Source organism: Macrotis lagotis, chromosome 1 (assembly GCF_037893015.1).
Source record: "Macrotis lagotis isolate mMagLag1 chromosome 1, bilby.v1.9.chrom.fasta, whole genome shotgun sequence".
NCBI lineage: Eukaryota > Metazoa > Chordata > Mammalia > Peramelemorphia > Peramelidae > Macrotis > Macrotis lagotis.
Window position 1 is genome coordinate 704,628,740 of NC_133658.1, and position 19,837 is coordinate 704,648,576.

Below are 19,837 nucleotides of genomic sequence, written 5' to 3' on the forward strand. Positions count from 1 at the left end.
TTTTGTTCATTCATCTATCCACACTCTTTTCATCCTTTTACTTATGTATTCTCTCTCTCTCTCTCTCTCTCTCTCTCTCTCTCTCTCTCTCTCTCTCTCTCTCTCTCTCTCTCTCTCTCCCTCCCTCCCTTTCACTTTCTCCCTCTATCTTCAGAACAATTAGAGGGACAAACATAATGGATTTATATTGCAAGCTCATTGCCTCTTTGAATGACCCCTAACTTATATTGCAACTTCTAAACTAAAAGTTATTGCCTGTGGAAAAAAGCTTCCAAAGAAAGGAAAAGGTTTGCCATTCCGAAAATTATTTTGAGCCTTATGTGGATCAAACTGAAACAGGTTAGCTGAATTTTTCATTTTTCTGTCAGTCCCTTTGACAAATGTAGACATGACCCAACAGTTAACAGAGTTAAAATATCCATTTCTGGTTTCTGAAAGTCATCATTCTAAATAGATACTGGCATTACATGCACAATAAAAATATTCTACTTATAATAAGTTATACTAAGGTCCTTTAAATATAGACATTTCAATGTTTTAACATTTGTCAGTGGCCATATGTTTCAGAAAGCAAATTTGCAGTCCATCAGTCTATGAATGTCTTATTGGACTTTGTGGCAGGGAAATGTTTAAATATACAATGTAGTAAAAAAGAAGAAAAAAGTGAAATATTCTCTAAAATTTACAAATGCAATGCTTATGTCATAACTTACTCATAACATTCCATCTTAAAAATAAAATTTTATGGGTAGCTTTTGTTTTTTTATAATACCCATATTTCTACTATATGCTTCCCAATAATAAATAATGAAAAAGAAAGGGAAAAAAGTTCAGCAAAACTAAGTAACATATTGAAAAAAAAGTCTGACATTATATTCAATGTTCCACATCCATGGTCACTCATCTCTGTAAAGATGTGTGGAGACTACAGAAAAGTGTCATTTCATTTCTTTTTGTATAATAATTTTATAACTTTTAGTGTCAATTGTTTTCAGTTTGTTGTGTTTCCATTTACATTTTTTGCAGTCATTGTCTAGTTTTCCTTATCATCAATTTGTAAAAGTCTTTCTATGCTTCACTATACTCATTATATTCCTTACAGCAAAATAATATTCCATTATATGAATGTATTACAATTTGTCCAGTCTTTCTCCAAACAGTGGACATTGATATTATTTCCAGGTCTTTCTGTGCTATCACCAAAAGTACTTCTTTTTTTTTTTTAAGGTTTTTGCAAGGCAAATGTGGTTAAGTGATTTGCCCAAGGCTACATAGCTAGGTAATTATTAAGTGTCTGAGGCCAGATTTGAACTCAGGTACTCCTGACTCCAGGACTGGTGCTCTATCCACTGCACCACCTAGCCACCTCCAAAAGTACTTCTTTCATTTGTTTTGTGTGTACATTCTCATCCTGGAATATATGGCTAGCAGTAGACTCTCTGGGGCAAAGGATATGAATATCTCAATTGTTTTCTTCACAAATTCCAATTTTTTTTAATATATGTGGATCAAATTCACAGAACCACCAATCATGCACTAATATGTCTATCTTTCAGCAGCCCCTCCAACATTCCACAACAATTTTGATGAGTTCTATAAATATACACAGAAAAATCAGTTTCTCTATACAAAGAGAATGCCATGGTTTACTGTTTGTTTGTTTTCTTCTAAGAAGAATGGTGGGGGAGATAGAGTCTTGGTTCTGAATTCAAGAAATGGGCTTAAATCTAGTTTTGAAATTTAAGTTATATGAATCTACCTAAGTCACTTAACCTCTCCCAGTTATAATTTCTTTATTAGTGAAATGGAGATAATAATATCTGCAATCCCTACTACATTAAGCTGTTGTGAGATTCAATTGAAATCATGTATCTAAAGTGTTTTATCAAAATAATAACCACTACGGTGTTATATCAAATCAATTATTTGTAAGAATCAAATGGCTGGTACTAAGTTGACTTGGGCAGTGAAGAAAACAGTTTCTATGTAAGTCAATGATTAACAGATAAAATTAACTTTACAAAATATTTTTTACTGATTATTGGTTTATGTACAGCATATATATGTGCTATACATATAAAAAGAAGTTCAGGTAAAAGCAGTAAGAAACATGTTTCAAATACACATAAAAGAAAAATAAGTAAAATATTTGACTCCACACATTTTTAAAGACTTTTAAACATTTTTAATAATAGTTTATTATTAAACTTCAAAAAAGACAGGCTTTCCCTACATCTAGTAAGCAGGTTTTGGTCTTACACTGGAATTTATAGTGTATATGCTAAGTTAAAAAAAGAATTCACAGGAGAAAAACAGAAAGAAATGTTAGAGAGATCATTTCTATTTAAGCACCTCCATTTCATATTCATTATAACTTCATTTTTCTAGGAAGAGCTTTTGAGAAAGATGCATGGCAGTAGAAATCCTGAGCCATTTCTCCACAATGCACTAATACTATGGGGAAGAGCAGCAAAGGAAAGCAAGGAGACACTTTATGGCTAGACTGAAGCAAATCATAAGTAGCATAGTATATTGATAGCTAGAAACCAATGGCAACCATCTAAATGGCATGCAGTGGTTTTGTAATCCCAAAGCAGACTTCTCTTCTAAAGGAAAAACATTATGTTTCATATGACCTGGAAATGCAGAACTGCAAAGATCCAATCCCAAGGTCCAGAGCTATCATTTTTTGGAGGGTTGGGGGAGGATGATATGGAATGGAGTGTGGGCCCTTCATGAGTCTTTTCTGTTATATGATCTGCAATGTAAATGCTTTGCCTATGAACAGCTTGTAAATGACTCCTCAGAAGTGTGTAACCAATTACATTTCATTAAGAGGGCTTGAAAACTTGTAACACAAGTTAAGTCAATATATCCCTAGACTTCAGATATTACCATAGAACGATTTAAAAAAAAATATAAGACCATGTGCATGAACTAGTTGATTCTTTAAGAAAACTCATTCCCTTTTACTACAAGAAATACAGTACAAAGTAATTTTTCAAGCAGGAACACAATGAGAAGATATTTACCATTCTTATCCATGGAGTTTGGTTCTGACTGCTTCTTGCCAATGTCAGCAAAAGATCGAACAATAGGAATCCTGTTGGTCAACTTTTTCTGGTTCTGATGGTGATGCTGTTTCATTAGAGCTTCATGGACTCTATGGCGGACATCCTCACTGAGCTGCCCAGAGCTCACTTGTTGATCAAGAACCATGTCTGAAGAGGAGACAAGCAATCTTGTGAAAAGCCTTAGCCCACAACATTCATATTATTTAAGTTTAAATTGCAACCTTTGAATCTAAATGAAAATATTCAAAGTTATAGTATTCTTATTAGATTAGGAAGGAATAATTTCAAAATTTCCGAAGATTTCTTTATTGGCAAAGATTAGTCTTTCCTATAAGGAACTGCTGAAAGATACAGGTTAGACAATTTTCCAACATATGGCATATAAAAAGTTGTAAAATGATATTTGGGATGCAGGATCTGCCTTGATGACAAGAAGACCTTGATTTAAACCCTGCCTCTAACTCATAACTCACATGATCATGAAGTCACTTAACATTTCACTGTTTCAGGTAATTTCCAAAGAGTTCAAGTTACAGATGAGCTGTGGATTTGTATTTATGTTGGAGATGACCATTTGGGAGTTTCCCACAGTGATGAAGCAAATAAACAAACCCCATCCTAACTCCCCACAAAAATGGAATTGTTTCAATAGTTTTACAGTGTAAAATGGTTCTGCAGAGAAAATGCATTCATATCTCAATCATCTTCACTAATGGCAGGAAGTAGGCTAATAAAAAAGAGATATATGTTTGACATTGTAGGGTATTATTATATTTACATTAGAGTATAGCTGTATCTCATGTTAAATTCACTTTATACTTAAGTCACACTGTGAAAATCTGACTTAAAAGGAACTGGGAAGCTGCCCAGTTTTCCCAACTTTACTGGGACTAGTCATCTCTGTCTTGCTGATATAAGGCTTGTCCTCTCTTAAAACATTCCTGCAGAAGTGCTTGGATTTCAAAGAGCTTCTGGGATGGCAAAGCAAATAGAAAAAGGTGAAGTGCCAACAACTCTGCATAATGAGGACATTAGCGTAAATAATGAGTGCCAGAGCTGTCAGGAAAGGAAGTCAAGTCAGTGGTTTAGATCTTAGAAAAAAGGTTTTCTCTGGGAAACTTTATTGATAAATAATTTTGAAAACTATTGCTTTTGGTTCATATTTTGAGGTGCACTAATTCCTTCTTGGCAGAAGAGTACAACTGAGACATTACAATGGTTAATTAAACAAATAGTCTTCATTGAAGAACATTAATTTGATACTAAGGCCTACTGTGTGTAAAGCACTTATGAAGTGAGCATTCTATGTCAAGATTTTGTATTAGGTAAAAGACAAAGGAAACAGTCTGATCTCAAGGAATTTGCATTCTATTAATTGAGAGAAGAAACTCCTGGGTAAAGAAATTTCCTATAGTGATGTGGGTCAGAATCTTCTCTACTACTGATAGTCACAGAATCTATGACAGAGTGAATTGCCCAAGGCAATGAGAGATTATGAGACTTGTCTAGATTCACACAGTCAGCATGGGTAAAACTTGAACTCAGTTCTTTCTGGCCCCAAGGCCACCTGTTCATCCACCAGTTGTGGCTGCCAGGGAGGATGTTATATGTACATATATAAATATATACAAGGTGATTTGAGGAATGAATGATAACTGGTGGAAAAGATTTTATGAAGGAAAAGTGCCTCAGTTAAGTCATGAAGAGGAGGTTTCTAAAGAGGCTAAGATGAGAAAGGAGTCCATTCTAGGTTCAAAGGATGTTTTAGGAAAATATTCCAAAAGTATGAGGGTGAGAAATAGAATGGAGCAAATGATTCTGAAATAGATGTTGATCTCCTTGAAAAAGGAAGAATAATGAGTTGGAGGCTGATAAATAACAATAACTGCTACATCTAGCATCCCTATTATATTTTAAAGTTTATAAAACACCTTACAAATAAATATTTATCTCATTTTATCCTTGATACAACCTGGGCAGAGTGGTGTGATTATTAAATACCTTTTGTAGATGAGGACACTAAAGCAGACAAAGAAAGAGTCATACAGTATCCAAGAGAGAATTTGAATTTAAGTCTAACACTTACCTATTGTTCCACCTAGTTGCAGGATCTGGACCAGGGGAAGGAAGTAGGAGTGATGTCAGGGATAGGGTATGAAGGGGCAGGACGGAGCATGGAGTATGGTTTTTTTTTTTTTACTAGGATTCAATATCTTCTGAAGAGAGTCAAGATTCTCTGAATACCAGATGCTGGAAAGAATGTGGAAAAGAAAGGACTGAAGATGAAGGAAAGCACGTCAATGAAATATTCCAGAGGTCACAGGAGTGGTAGAATTGAGCAAGATACAGAAGATAATCCCCAGCTAGCAATAGAAGGAACTTTTTGTACTAGGAGATGCAAACTGAAATAGGAGAAGCAGGAGGTGCCATAAATGTCATTTGGTTGGATCTTTAGCTCTGGAATTCTATGATGATGGAGATAGCACTATAGAGTTTTCTTGCTAAGCATTGTTGAATTAGAGTTGGTGATGGCAGATAGTACAGGGTTGAGATGTAGGTCCTCACACCTGGACTGAATTCACATGTTACTAGCTCATAAAAGTTACATTTCAAGATGAAAAAAATATAAATAAAGAGCACCTAGATGATAACCCAAATTCAGAGAAGGCCTTCTCATTTTGCAATGCAATATTGTTTCAATATTCCATAAAACATTGATTTTTAACATTTATATTTTGTACTTGAGATGTGGGTTCTAATGGTGGGACAAGGAAATAAGACCTCTGGTTTTCGACTTCTGTATCATTTTTCACCTTGACTAGATTCACCTTGACACAGACCATCAGTGGTTATCCTGGCCCTCTCAGGATATATATGAGAGATTTGGTATGCAGAGCAGTGATGGAGATAGGTGTTGCTCTGAATCCCAGTTTGCCTCCAGGAATCCCTGTTTTTATAAAGGAAAATTCTCTGTAATTCCCAGAAGACTATATTATGTCTGCTGCTCAAGGATCTGATGGTTTCAATGATCAGTGAGATATATGAGTCCTTGGGTGGGGTGGTTCTAGGCTTTTGCTTTATGTCCCATTCTTTCTACCTCTATATGTGGTGACTGAAGGTTGGAGAAGACTTGGTTCTTTTAATGATTGAGAAAACGGGACAAATGATAGCATCAGAAAATTATGTGTTTTCTATTGTCCCAAAGATTTTAAAATTAGTCATATGGTCACTTCCTATCAATGTGCTTTATTCTGACTGTAGGATAAGGTGTGTGTGTGTGTGTGTGTGTGTGTGTGTGTGTGTGTGTGTGTGTGTGTGAAATTTTATCCTCTTCTAGATTTCTACTAAAGCTGTAATTGCTGTTTTGACACTTTATATGGACTGAGTGTGCTAATGAGAAATGTTTAAATCTACATTCAACTGAGTATTTCTTTGACTAGTTTGTTCTAGGTGATGATTACTTTGGTAACCATTTATTACATTAAGTCTAATTTAGTTTTCATGAAAATTTGTGGTCAATCAGTATATGGGGAAATGTACTAGAATAAGCACAAGATTCCATCCAATTTAGGTTATTGAAGTATTCATAGAATGAGGTATTACTTCTGTGAAAATCTTTTAATAAAGTAACAGGCTTAGTGATAAGGGTTAGAGACACAAAGACAAGTGATAGAGTCCTACTCTTCAAGGAATTTACCGGGGGGGTGGGGAAATGCACATAAATAAAATACACAGATATGTGAACAGACACATATATGCACATATATGCATGAACACAATGAATACAAGATAATTTCTGGGGGGGGAGCACTAGGGGGGAAGAATTCATGTAAAGGGTAGCATTTAAGCTGAGTTTTGAAGGAAATGAAGGATTCCATTAGTTGGAAGGGAAGATCAAATGCACTTCATCCATGAGTGACAGTGAGTATGCAGGTGCATAGGCAGTTGGATTGTGATGAGACAGGAGCATCTAATGAGACACTGTTCAAATGAAGCTCCAATGCAGGCAGCTAGGAGGTGCTGTGGATAGAGCGCTGGACCTGGAGTTAGGAAGACCTGAATTCAGCACCTGTGTGACCCTGGGCAAGTCACTTAACCCTGTTTGCCCCAGTTTCCTCATCTGTAGAATGAATTGGAGAAGGAAATGGCAAACCATTGTCAGGTAGTCTCAAAAAGGAGACTAGATAATCACACATGACTGGAAAACAACTACACAAAAACTTTGTTCCACATTAATGTAATTTCTGGGAGAGATGTATTCAAAGCTTTCTCTTTTCCTGAGGCTTAAACATAAGAAAAACCTGTAATATCTATAGTTCCTGTTTCTCAGGGCTAACATCTCTAACATCATCCCTAAAGCGCCTGATTTGAAACCAGTTTACCCAAGAGAAGGCAAATATGAATGATGGTTCATTTATCCATCTGTCTCGCACATAAGTACTCATTAAACTCTCAAGGCCACACTAATAATAATACTTCACTAAATAGTACACCAGGGAAATGAGCAAGTTAATTGCCTCATTTAAGCCTTTAACTTACTACCTAGGCCATTGACTTTAAGTGGTGAAGAACATTGGACTCATTAATTTTTTACATCACTTTCTTCACCTTTAAATATTATGGTAACAGCCCTTGAAGAGTAGGAAAGGATAATAGAACATAATGGTTCTGGGCATGGTCTCAAGTCCAACAAGCTCAGTGTGTCATGATACTTAAAACAATATACTTTAGCCTGCCAAAACACAATGCCAGCTTGTGGGCAGTAAATGAAGAGGTAGGAAGAAAAAGCATAAACAGATCACATGTGCCTTGGAAAACAGATTAAAACTGAAAGATGGTAAGGCTTTCAAAGGCGAACAGCAGGGTCCAGAGAAAGTAGGAGCATTTGTACAAAAATAGTTCTATGAATGTCTTCATAAAATTTAAAAAAAGTCAAAACCAAGGAACTGCAACAAAAAGGAACTTACAGATCTTTAGCATCTTATTTCCTTAAAGTAGAGGATCCTAGAAGCCAGGGGCTATCTCTTGCTCTCTTTACATATATCCTTGCTGGTTGATATGGAAACATCAAAAGAAACAAAAGTCCCCACTCTCAGAGGATGCTTTGGAGAGGGAAAAAATAGACTCCATGTTATTGGCAGCCAGTATTAACATTTTTAATCAGGTTTAATTAAATGCTGTGAAAGTTAATCTACCATGGGAATACTCCTCTTTTTAAAACAAGAAATGTGAAAATGTAGCATTTGTTGAAAATATTAGTTTTTCAGGCCTAGAATTCTGGAATTTAGACTATAATACAAGTTGCAAAAGGAATAATCTCATCAACTATAGCTGTTTTTCCTCATTAAAATATATGAGTCACGAACTATGATTGATGATCCATGTGCTGTACTAGATTTGGTTTGACTTTGAATACTTCTGCTCAATGACTGAATTAGGTTAAAGCAAATAGATGGTATTAAAGCTATTTCAGTTACCAAAAAAATTAACTTTAAAGAGATGAGCAAAGGACACAAAATTGGATGAGGATTGTTTGATTGTGATTGCAAATGTTCAGTTTTTTTGGATATGATTGTCTTAGTACCAGAACAATGAGGTTGAGAAGACTACTTTTAGATGGTCTTGGACTTAGAAAGAGTAAGAATTTTCAGTAGAGAAAAGAGTACTCTTTCCTTTTGATAAGTCTTGAGTTCAAATTTCATCTCCAAAACTTACAAATTGTGTAAATAATACAGTTACTGAACTTCTCTGAATCTCATTTTCCTTATTTTGAAATGATGAAAATAAAATTTGGGGAAGTGATCTTACAAGCTTGTGAGTTTCAAATGGGATAATGTAGGAAAAACACATTGCAGATAAGGCACTATATAAATGTTAACTATTATTGTTATTTTTCATTTAAATATGTATATATTGAACCTTTGGTTCAGAGACAAATTTTGGGTTAAAAATATACACATAAACACATTACATACATACACACACACCTACAAGCCCATAGATGTGTGTGACTATATAGTTATATGTCATCTATCTCCAGAAATATATATTAACATACACAGACCTCTACATTTTTATTCAAAAGAAGTTCCTTCTTCAAAGGTCCCTGAAAACAGTTGACAAGTTTTCCAGATGCAGCTGGTAGTTTTAGAATGATGACTAAAAACTACAAAAAATCTCTTCCTGTAATTACCAAGTGAGCTGGTAATGCTAACTTGGTGGGTCCATGTTATTCTGAAAAGAATGTCTGAGATGTCCTCTTTCTAGTCCTTGAGAAATTTCTAGATTACTGCCAATTTTATCCACCAACATCATTTGTGTGTGTGTGTTTGTGGTGTGTGTGTTTGTGTGTGTGTTTGTGTGTGTTTGTGTGTGTGTATGTGACAGAGAGAGAGAGAGAGAGAGAGAGAGAGAGAGAGAGAGAGAGATAGAGAGAGAGAGAGTTTGTAAGTAATGGTCTTGGCAGAGAGGTAATGAAATCATGAGAGATATACTTTCTAGACATGGCTAAATCTTGTTTTGTTATGACTATTTGTTAAAGATTGCCCAAGGTTACCCATTTTTCTTTTGTTTTTATTTTGTCTTTTTCTCTCTATTTCTTCCTCTGTTTTTCTTTGTTTTCTCTCTGCCTCTTTTCTTTCCTTCCTTCTCTCTTTTGCTCTCTCTTCTTTGACTCTTTCCTTCTTTCATTCCTTCCTTGCTCTATTCTTCTATCCTTCCTCTTTTTCATTCTCCTATTTTTCTTTTCTTTCTCCCTTCCTTATCTTCCTCCTTTCATTTTTTCTTCTATCCTTTTCTCGTTCCTTCCCCCACTGCCATAACTCCCTTTCTCTCTTCTTTCCTTTCTTTTCTTCCTCCATTCTTTCTCTACCTTCCTTTCTCTTTCCTTTCTTTTTTCTTTCTTTATATTATTCCTTCCTTCCCTCCATGAGTAGATAGTGGTGGGGGGCACAAAATATTTTTGTTTGTTGAAAAACATAAGATTTTAATTTTTTAAAAATCCCTTCACTTGAGTTATTCTCCCATCTTATGCACTGACTACACAGAGGAGAAATAAGCCAGTGCTCTAACCATGGCTGTTTCAGAAGAAGCTAGGGAAGGGCAATCCTTATAGAAAGAACCAATTCCTTGAGAACTCCAATCCTGCTATCTTCAAAAACTGTTGAGCTGACAGAAGTAGACAGTCAGCAGCTGGGGATGGTCCTGATAGTACTCCAGGGCAAGAAGACTGAGAACTTTTTATTCTTCTCTTGTTAACACACTAATATTATCTTTACATGCTTTTCCATTGATAACCTTGAAAATCATAAGACTATTTCTGAGAAATATATGGAGGAAGTGAAGCACTAAGAGAAAGTCAGAACCTAGAGGTCAGAGGAGGGCTGAGGCATGGCAGGTTGGATGGCTGGAGTATTCTATAAGATTAAGGAAGTCATTAACACATTGGACTCCATGATGATAATTCTTGATCTCTGCCTACTTAAGGTTGCATGTGTTTCCAGTCCTTGAGGATGGAGGTAACATTTGGAAGGAAAGGGACCATCTTTTATCTTCAGATTTCCCATCTGAAATAGAACTGTGTTTCTCAAGTTCCAGGATCGGGGGGGGGGGGGGCTTTCTTTCTTGCCTTGTCCTAAGATTATTTTGACCATTTGCTTTTTTTTAAAAACATGACTTGTTCTGAAATACAATTCTTGTTCAATGTTTTCCAGTGATAAATGAGACCACCTCAACAACTTTCATCCTCTCTGACCCTTCTCCCCAATTTAGGCAGGGCTGGGGATGATTTCTTATTGTTTTTTTTCCAGTGGCAAATGCTGAATAAAGGCTAAAGGGAATTTTAAGAGAAAAATATTTTTGGCTTATCAGAAGATATAATGATAACTCTCTCAATGTCTGCTAGTGAAGTTACAAAAATGGATACTCATTCTCCCAGCTTTTTTTTTTCAAACTGCTTTGTGGACAACGGAAAACAAATAAAACTGATACTATTTGAGGTTTTCTTGACAAAGATACTTTTACTTGGAAAAGATCATTTTATTGATGAGGACATTGTTGCAAACTGGGTTAAGTAACTTTCCTAGTTCACACAGTTAAAAAGTGTCTGAAATCATATTCGAACTTAGATCTTCCTTATTCCGGATCTGTCATTTTGTCCACTGTGCTACTAGCTGCCCTCAGTTCGCTAAGCAGAGGATGGTTAGCAGTGAAATAAATTACAATCATATTATTTATCTTAGGCCAGTTTAGTGATATGTGTATGATCTCTGCCTACTTGATTGAACCTCAAGTTATGCAAATAACATATAAACTTATATATATATGTACATACATACATACATGTATATAAACATTTACATATATAAAGGATATATATACACACTTTCTATCTATCTATCTATCTATCTATCTATCTATCTATCTATCTATCTGTCTATCTATCTGTCTATCTATATCTATTGTATGCATATGACTCTAAGACAGCTAGGTGGTGCAGTGGTTAGAATGCTGGGCCTGCAGCTGGGAAGACTCATCTTCCTGAATTCAAATCTAGCTTCATATACTTGCTTGCTGTGTGACCTGGGAGAGTCACTTAGCCATGTTTGTCTCGGTTTTCTCATCTGGAGGGTAAAATGAAAAAGTTGGAGAAGAAAAAGGCAAATTACTCCACTAATTTTGGCAAGAAAATCCTAAATGAAGTCACTAAGGGTCAGACATGACTGAAATGACTGAACAACAACAAATATGATTCTAGCCAAAAGCAATAATGGAAGATTATATTTGTTCCAGATCATATCTAGTACAAGAACCTAAAAAGATTACATCATTTCTGGTACTTAAGGGAATAAAAAGTAGCCAAGTGATAGCAAGTTAGACACAGAGGAAAGAACCCTGACCCACACAATAAGAGAACACAGGATCATTTCCACTTTCGACATTTAGCAACCATATGACCTTTGGTTGTCTAGGTTTTAGTTTTCACATTTGTAAACTGAGGGATCATAAGATTACAGATTTAGATCTAGGAGGACCTAAATCATGTCCAAGTTATGGTTTTTTCAGTAGCAAGGTATGACTGTGAGAACTGAACTATAAGGAAATCTGAGAGCTATAAAATGGATGCTTTCAAATGGTGCTAGTAGGAGAAGGCATTGGTGAGTCCCTTAAACAGCTAGGAAAACAACTCAGTCAATACTTAAGAAATTAATTCAGATTATCACTAGAAAGTCAAATTATGATGTTCTTTGAAATTTAAATACTTTGGCTATGTAAGAAGATGGGACTCATGGGAAAAGAACCTGATTTTGAGAAAGATTGAAGGCAAAGAGAAAAGGAGATGGCAGAGGATGAGATGATTTGAGTCATGAAAGCAACAAACATGAGGTTGGCTAGACTTTGGGAGATAGTTGAGCATAGAAGGGCCATATGTCCATGGGGTCATGAAGAGTCAGATACAACTGAATAATTAAACAACAAGAGGTCATCTATTCCAATCCCATTCTTTTTAATATTATGACTTTGAATATTATGACAACTCAAGCGAGTTGCCTAATGTCACACAATTAGTAGAGACTGGATATGCATGCAGGTCTTCATTAAAATATAATGAATGCCCTTTCTACTGTACTATCAACTTTCTTTTTTTTTTTTTTAGGTTTTTTTTCATTTTCTTTTTTTGCAAGGCAATGGGGTTAAGTGGCTTGCCCAAGGCCACACAGCTAGGTAATTATTAAGTGTCTGAGGTCAAATTTGAACTCAGGTACTACTGACTCCAGGGCCGGTGCTCTATCCACTACGCCACCTAGCCGCCCTTTACTGTCAACTTTCAATAGAGGATTTGGTCAGATCACTGTTTTTAATTCTAGGTCTATGATATTATGATAGAGAATAAAGAAGATAATTCATTATGTTCTTTCTTTTCTTTGGCTTTCTTGGGTTCAGCAAATTCACACTTGGTCCAGATATGAAGAAAAATGGTCTATTCTCTTTCCAGTTTATGTTTACATAGCTTAAAAGCTCAATAGGAAAGTGGAACTACCATGAATGCTATATGTTCATGTCTAATATTTTATCCAATATTTTGACATTTATATAACCACAAATTTGTTTTTAGGTACCCAAGAATTAGACAAACAATTTTAAAAAGTAAATTGAGGGGCGACTAGTTGGCGCAGTGGATAGAGCACCGGCCCTGGAGTCAGGAGTACCTGAGTTCAAACCCGGGCTCAGATGCTTAATAATTACCTAGCTGTGTGGCCTTGGGCAAGCCACTTAACCCCATTTGCCTAGCAAAAACCTAAAAAAAAGTAAATTAACAATTTGTATAGCTTCAAGAATTACCTAATAGATTTCAGTAATAATGTTAAATTGGAAATATATGAATATGAGAAGTGAGGAAGAACTGTCAGGTCCATTTTATTTAGTATTGTCTTTAATAATTGCAAGGGGAGGGAAGCAGAATATCAATAAATATTGTTCAATCGAGAAAACGAAAATTTAATCTAATGTTGTCGTCTTTTAATCCCTCTTGACCACTGTGTACTTATCTCAGAAAATAGTTTATTATCTATTTGTTAATCTTCATTAGCTAGATAAAAGGATAAAGCAAGATAATATATTTGAAGATTCTATTTAAAATTTGGAGAAAAGTTAAAAATTTAAAATAAAAGGAAGGTAGTGATATTATTTTATGAATGGACAACAAACTGTGTCCAGTAATGAGCAGAAAGTAGAAAGAGATGTCTAAAATGTCCCTAAGAAATCATTCTTTTTTAAAAAATTTTATTTATTTTGAGTTTTACATATTTCCCCCGATCTTACTTCCCTCCCCCCACCCCCACAGAAGGCAATCTGTCAGTCTTTACATTGTTTCCATTGTATACATTGATCCAAATGGAATGTGATAAGAGAGAAATCATATACTTAAGGAAGGAACATAAAGTATAAGAGATAGCAAGATCAGACAATAAGATATCAGGTTTTTTCCTAAATTAAAGGAAATAGCCCTTGAACTTTGTTCAAACTCAACAGTTCTTTCTCTGGATACAGATGGTATTCTCCATTGCAGACAGCCCCAAATTCTGATTGTTGCACTGATGGAATGAGCTAGTCCATCAAGATTGATCATCACCCCTATGTTGCCATTAGGGTGTGCAGTTTTTCTGGTTCTGCTCATCTCACTCAGCATCAGTTCACACAAAAACCTCCAGGCTTCCCTGAATTCCCATCCCTCCTGGTTTCTAATAGAACAATAGTGTTCCATGACACACATATACCACAGTTTGTTAAGCCATTCTCCAATTGAAGGAAATTTACTTGGAAATAATGCTTTTAAAGATGTCAAGTTGTTCCCTGGTGTAAAGACTGATTTTAGAACACAAATATTCTTCTGGCAATACTCTCTGATTGGCACTTTATCCTCACAAAGTCAGAATTAAGAAAATCACTATAAAACTCGTAATATGGGGGAAATTATTTTAATAAAATTCTGTTGAATAGAGATAAGCAAATGAGTTATCAGAGGAGAAATAATTCAAATCACAAATAGTCAACAAGACAGAACCCTCTGAAAATCATTAATGAAGGAGACCCAAGAAAAATAATAATTAGGAACATTATTTGCTCCAATAATTTTCCTGTAGCATGTATTCTAATCTGTCAATATGTTCCTAGGTAGCAATGCACAGATTCCTGTACATTGAGAATTCTGCAATCGGTTTGGGAGATGTTTTGGCAACAAGGAACTACAGACTAAATTAGAAATCCAGAAAAGAACTCTGAATAAATTTCAAGATATGAAGACTTTAATTTATAAGAATGGATTCAGAGAACTTAAATGCTTTTAGCAACAACTTAAAGTTTAACATCCTACAAATATCCCACTGAGACATATCTACAATGGAATGGGAGAGTAGAGAAAGAAGCATACTATATGGAAATATAATTCAATCAAAATGACTTTTAAAAATGAACAGTATTTTAGGTAGATTACTACTGGTAAAAAACATCCTAAGGGAAGCAAGGGAAAGCATATTTTTTTTTTGAAAATTTAGAGTTTAGGCAACATTATGAAAGATGCTTCATAGGGTAAATTCTTCAGAAGCTGGCAAATAAAGAAGGTTATATAAAAAACTATTTCACAAAATTGAAGTTGGGCAAGGCTAGGAAATTAATTATATGTCAAAAGCAAGATATTGCAAGGTTAAATAGTTTGACAGACTCACTATTCACTAAAATGTGAACATAGCTATACAATATCACCTACATCCTAGATGTTATCACCTAAAGGAGTTGACCTGAACGAATCATTTGCAGCACTCCCAGTGGACTTATCCAATTTCTAAATGAACTATTTTCTCTTAGTCAAGGACTGAATTAGCACCACACTTATTATTTCACATATTCACTTCAAACTATATATATATATATATTAAATCTGGACTTCTTCCAGGTTCTAGTTATTTTCAACATCATATTTCTATATATTCTTGGTGAAATATAAGGGAGGAAATATCATGAAAAGCTATGCTGAAAAATGTTGCAGCTCAAGATATTTCTCCACACTTAATTTTCTTTCCCCATTATTATTTATTAGCTCTCAACCTAGGAGACTAGGTGAACAGGTTTTTAATGCCAAAGTAGAAGATGCTCTCTCTCAAGTTACCCTAATTTCTCCCTCACTACTCTAAACTTTCTTTCCTCTCTCTCCCCAGGAAAAAGTGAACCAAAAAATGGAAAAAATAATATACCATACATTTGCATTTATTTAACTATATTAATGATATCCCCCCCACTTAGATAACTTCTTTTCAAGGGAAAACACTATTTTGGCTTTGTCTCTGTTTTCCCAGCACCTAATATGATATTTTCATGTGGTAGTTTAATTAATTCTAGATGCATTAATGAAGAAAAATTACAAAATGGTCAAGAAGGATGATTGGGGCAAAAGATCATTGAATTTAACAAATGTAGACAACAGGGTAAATTACTGAGATCAATTTTATCCTTTAGGAAGACCCAGACTTAATGACTTCTATCAAATCTAATCAAATGATTTCTATCAAATCTAGAATTCTATAATGCTACTATAAATGCTACTAAAATTCTATAATGCTATGTTAAATAAACCCAGCAATTTTTGTTAAAGATTTTTACATCCCCCAAGTTAAATGCTTTTTGATAAAAAATTTGTTTTAAAGTTTTCACTTGGTTCTGAATAGTTTCTTTTAGTTTATTTCATATATGGGGAAAATCTTTATATTTTAAGAAAAAATTCTTTATTTTTAAGACAGTAAAATAGCAAGTATGAAATTATTAGCAGAAATAATATAAGTAGTAGCATGAATAATTAGTGGAAAGATTGTTTGGGAGTCAAGAGATTTGAATGCAATCTCAATTCTGCTAAATAGCTACTATCCTTGCCTTAGTTTCCTCATTTGCAAAATGAGTGGCTAGACTAAATAACCTCTAAGATCATTTTCAGTTCTTTTATTCTATTAGTCCTTTAGTACACATACATTTCCTAAATGCTTTTAATCTCAGTTCTGCTATATAGTTACATAACCTTTGTCGCCCTTCCCTTAGTTTCCTCATTTGTAAAATGAGTGGCTAGACTAAATAACCTCTAAGATCACTTTCATTTCTATTATTCTATTAGTCATTCAGTATATATATACATTTTCTAAATATTTAGGAGTTGTAAGGAACTGTGCTAAGCTATAGAGATACGTCAGAAGACAAAGTCACAGTCCTTGTCCTTATAGAGCTCATATTATAAAGGGGAAGACAACATGAAAATAGATACATACTATATATATATATATATATTACACACACACACACACACACATATATATATATGTATATATATATATACATATATATATATATATATGCAGTGTGAATAGAATTTAAGAATGAAGATGAGGAGGGTCCCTGGGCAAAGCCTCCTACAGAAGATGGGTGCAGATCTGAATACCAAAAGAATCCAGAAAAAGCTAGAAGTCAGAGGAGAGAGAAGAAATTATTCCAGTCATGGGAATTCACTATTTCAAGGGCACAGAATCAATAAATGACATGTCATATGTAAGACTTTTAATTTCAAAGATTTTATTTTAGAAAATTTAGAGGATCAAGAAAACATTAAGATTAAGAGAATTTGGTTTCTGGGGGAATCACTGATTAGAAAGATTGTAAGAACTATACTTAATAAGAAAAGAAGTTTACACTATCATCTTAGAGGAAAAAAATGTACTGAATGAAATAATGATTTTATAAAAATGTGGTCCCAGAGTAATAATGGTTACATTAAAATAAAGTTTATTCAACAGTCAATTAGAATGCTTTATGGATAATAATAGTTTTTTCTGGATAAAGGAGAAAAATCTATACCTGCAATTTCTTCTAGAGTGTTAGCCCGCATGTCTAGCAGCACAGTGCCATTCAGGATACAACTTCTCAACTCGAATAAACTGTGTAGGGAAAGGGTTGCCACGTATGGCTTGCTCCACCTTTCTCCTCCATCTTCTACGTCTTCTTCAAACTTCAACCACCTAAATCAACAAAAAGCAGTTGGAAACACTAAATATCATAATGTAATGTTTTACTTCACTAGAAAAAGAACATTGTTATGCTTAAATTCAGTTTACTTTAAATTCAAATCAATGAGCATTTATGATGTGCTTATTAAGGAACAAGGTTCCACAGAAGTTGCTCTGAAGGCCAAAATCCAAGATGAAAAACTGGCTGCTCTTTAACAGCTTACATGCTAGTGGAGGAAGCACTGTATAAATAAAAAAAATGTCAAGGGATTGAGAGCACTAGTTATTCTTTTCTTTATTTAAATGGTATTTCATTTTTTCAAGAATATATAGACAGTTTTTAGCACTCATTTTAACAAAATTTTAAGTTCCAAAATTTTTTTCCCTTTCTCCCTTCTCCCTTCTCCCTAAAACACCAAGCAATTAGATCTGGGATAATATATACATACATACATACATACATATATATATGCAATTATGCAAAACATATTTCTGTCTTAGTAGGAAGAAACAGATCAAAAAGGGGAAAAACACCCAAATAAGAGAGAACATAGTATGCTTTAATCTGCATTCAGAGTTCATATGTACTTTCTTTGGATGTGGATGACATTTTTCAGCAGGATTGTCTTGGATCATTATATTGTTGAGAGGAACTAAGCAATTAGTTGCTATTACTATGTATACTGTCCTAGTTCTGCTCACTTCACTTTGCATCAGTTTGTATAAGTCTTTCCAGGTTTTTCTGAAATTCACCTGCTCATCATTTCTTATAGCAAATAGTGTTTATTCTATAACCTTTATATACCATTCCATAATTGATGGACATTCTCTCAGTTTCCAATTTTTTTCTGCCACTAAAAAAACTGCCAGAAATATTTTTGTGTAATTATATCTTTTTAGTTTAGAAGTGCCATGAGAGCAAGGATTTAAACTAAGCTTTGGACCATGCCCTGCTCCCAATATTCCAAGAGGACTCTGCCTAGAGTCAGAACTTAAGGGATATGGCTGGTGTGATGGTTAGTGTCAGACTCAGGTTTAGAAATGACAATGGGGGGATACAACATACAAGCAAAATATGTATAAACAAGATATATGATGGATAAATAAGAAAGAAGAGTGTAGAATTAAGAGGGGTTGAAATTTTGTCATTTATGTCCAATTCAACACAAAACTAATATAAACTGGTTATGCTATATTGTAGAACCCTAAAGAAACAGATAATGTAATAATTAAAAAATGTCAGTAGAGAACTATTATTGAAAAGTAGTATTCTTTTAACTTCAAGGGTTTACTGGAGACAGCTTTGAACTGGCTCATGAGTTGATTGTTGTGTTTTCAAGGTGAGCATTCATAACAAAGAGACTGGAAAATGCTACAAGTAGTACTTAGCACATACTTAGCACATTCCTTATACAGAGTAGATGCCTAATAAATACTTAATGACTATTGATTCATTGATTGTTGTTGATTATTCTTTTATTGATTGTCTAGACTTGGGAAAGTGCTAGAGAAAATGTTAATTATACAGTTTAAACTTATAAGTGTGCATTTTTCTGTTTTAGAGAGTTTGTTGTCATTTCTTAGCACCCTTATGATTTTAATTCCCAGATAGATAATTGCTACTGCAGACAACCATGATAATAATAATAGCTGACATTTTAATATACTTTAAGATTTGCAAAGCAGTCCACAAACATTGGTTTTGACTTATGTTAAAGATGCACCATTTAAAAAAATCAAATATTCATCTTAATTTTTCTCATGAGATCATTTAAAACTGGTAAAAATTGAAGTTAAAAATCTTTGACAGTATAACAAAAATATGGTGCTTCCATCATGTAAACTGTAATATATTTTAATAGGTTTTTATGTGTGCATATTCACTTGTGTGTATATGTTCACATACAATGAAAGCAAACATCCACTCAAGGGAATTCAACTTAATTCAACAAGTAAGTACATGAATGCTTACTTACTATGGGTAAGGCAATGTGTTAGGTACTAGAAATTTAAATGCAAAATGAAATCATCTCTGCCTTCAACAAGTTTTCTATTTTAAGGGAGCAATGCAAGCAAATGTGCAAAGAGGACAAGATAAGAAGAAATGTTGAATAATCCCAATTTTCTAAAACAGGGATCATAAAAAGGAGCAGAATTAAATTAGCTTTTAACAGTAAGTTTGAGTCAGATTTTTGAGGTCATTGGAATATCAGCATTAAAAGT

The 19,837-nt window shown here is 34.3% G+C and overlaps 1 protein-coding gene across 3 annotated transcripts in view; it reads right to left on the minus strand.

Annotated features, from left to right (window-relative positions):
- The window catches only part of SLC4A10 (solute carrier family 4 member 10), a 377,012-nt gene that overhangs the window by 114,028 nt on the left and 243,147 nt on the right, over window positions 1–19,837 (minus strand). For all 3 annotated transcript variants that reach the window (XM_074215846.1, XM_074215845.1, XM_074215847.1), the window contains exons 5-6: window positions 17,466–17,626; window positions 3,033–3,221 (exon numbers count right to left, since the gene is read on the minus strand). In XM_074215846.1, coding sequence (XP_074071947.1) covers window positions 3,033–3,221; window positions 17,466–17,626 — 350 coding nt within the window. The remainder of the gene's footprint in view (window positions 1–3,032; window positions 3,222–17,465; window positions 17,627–19,837) is intronic.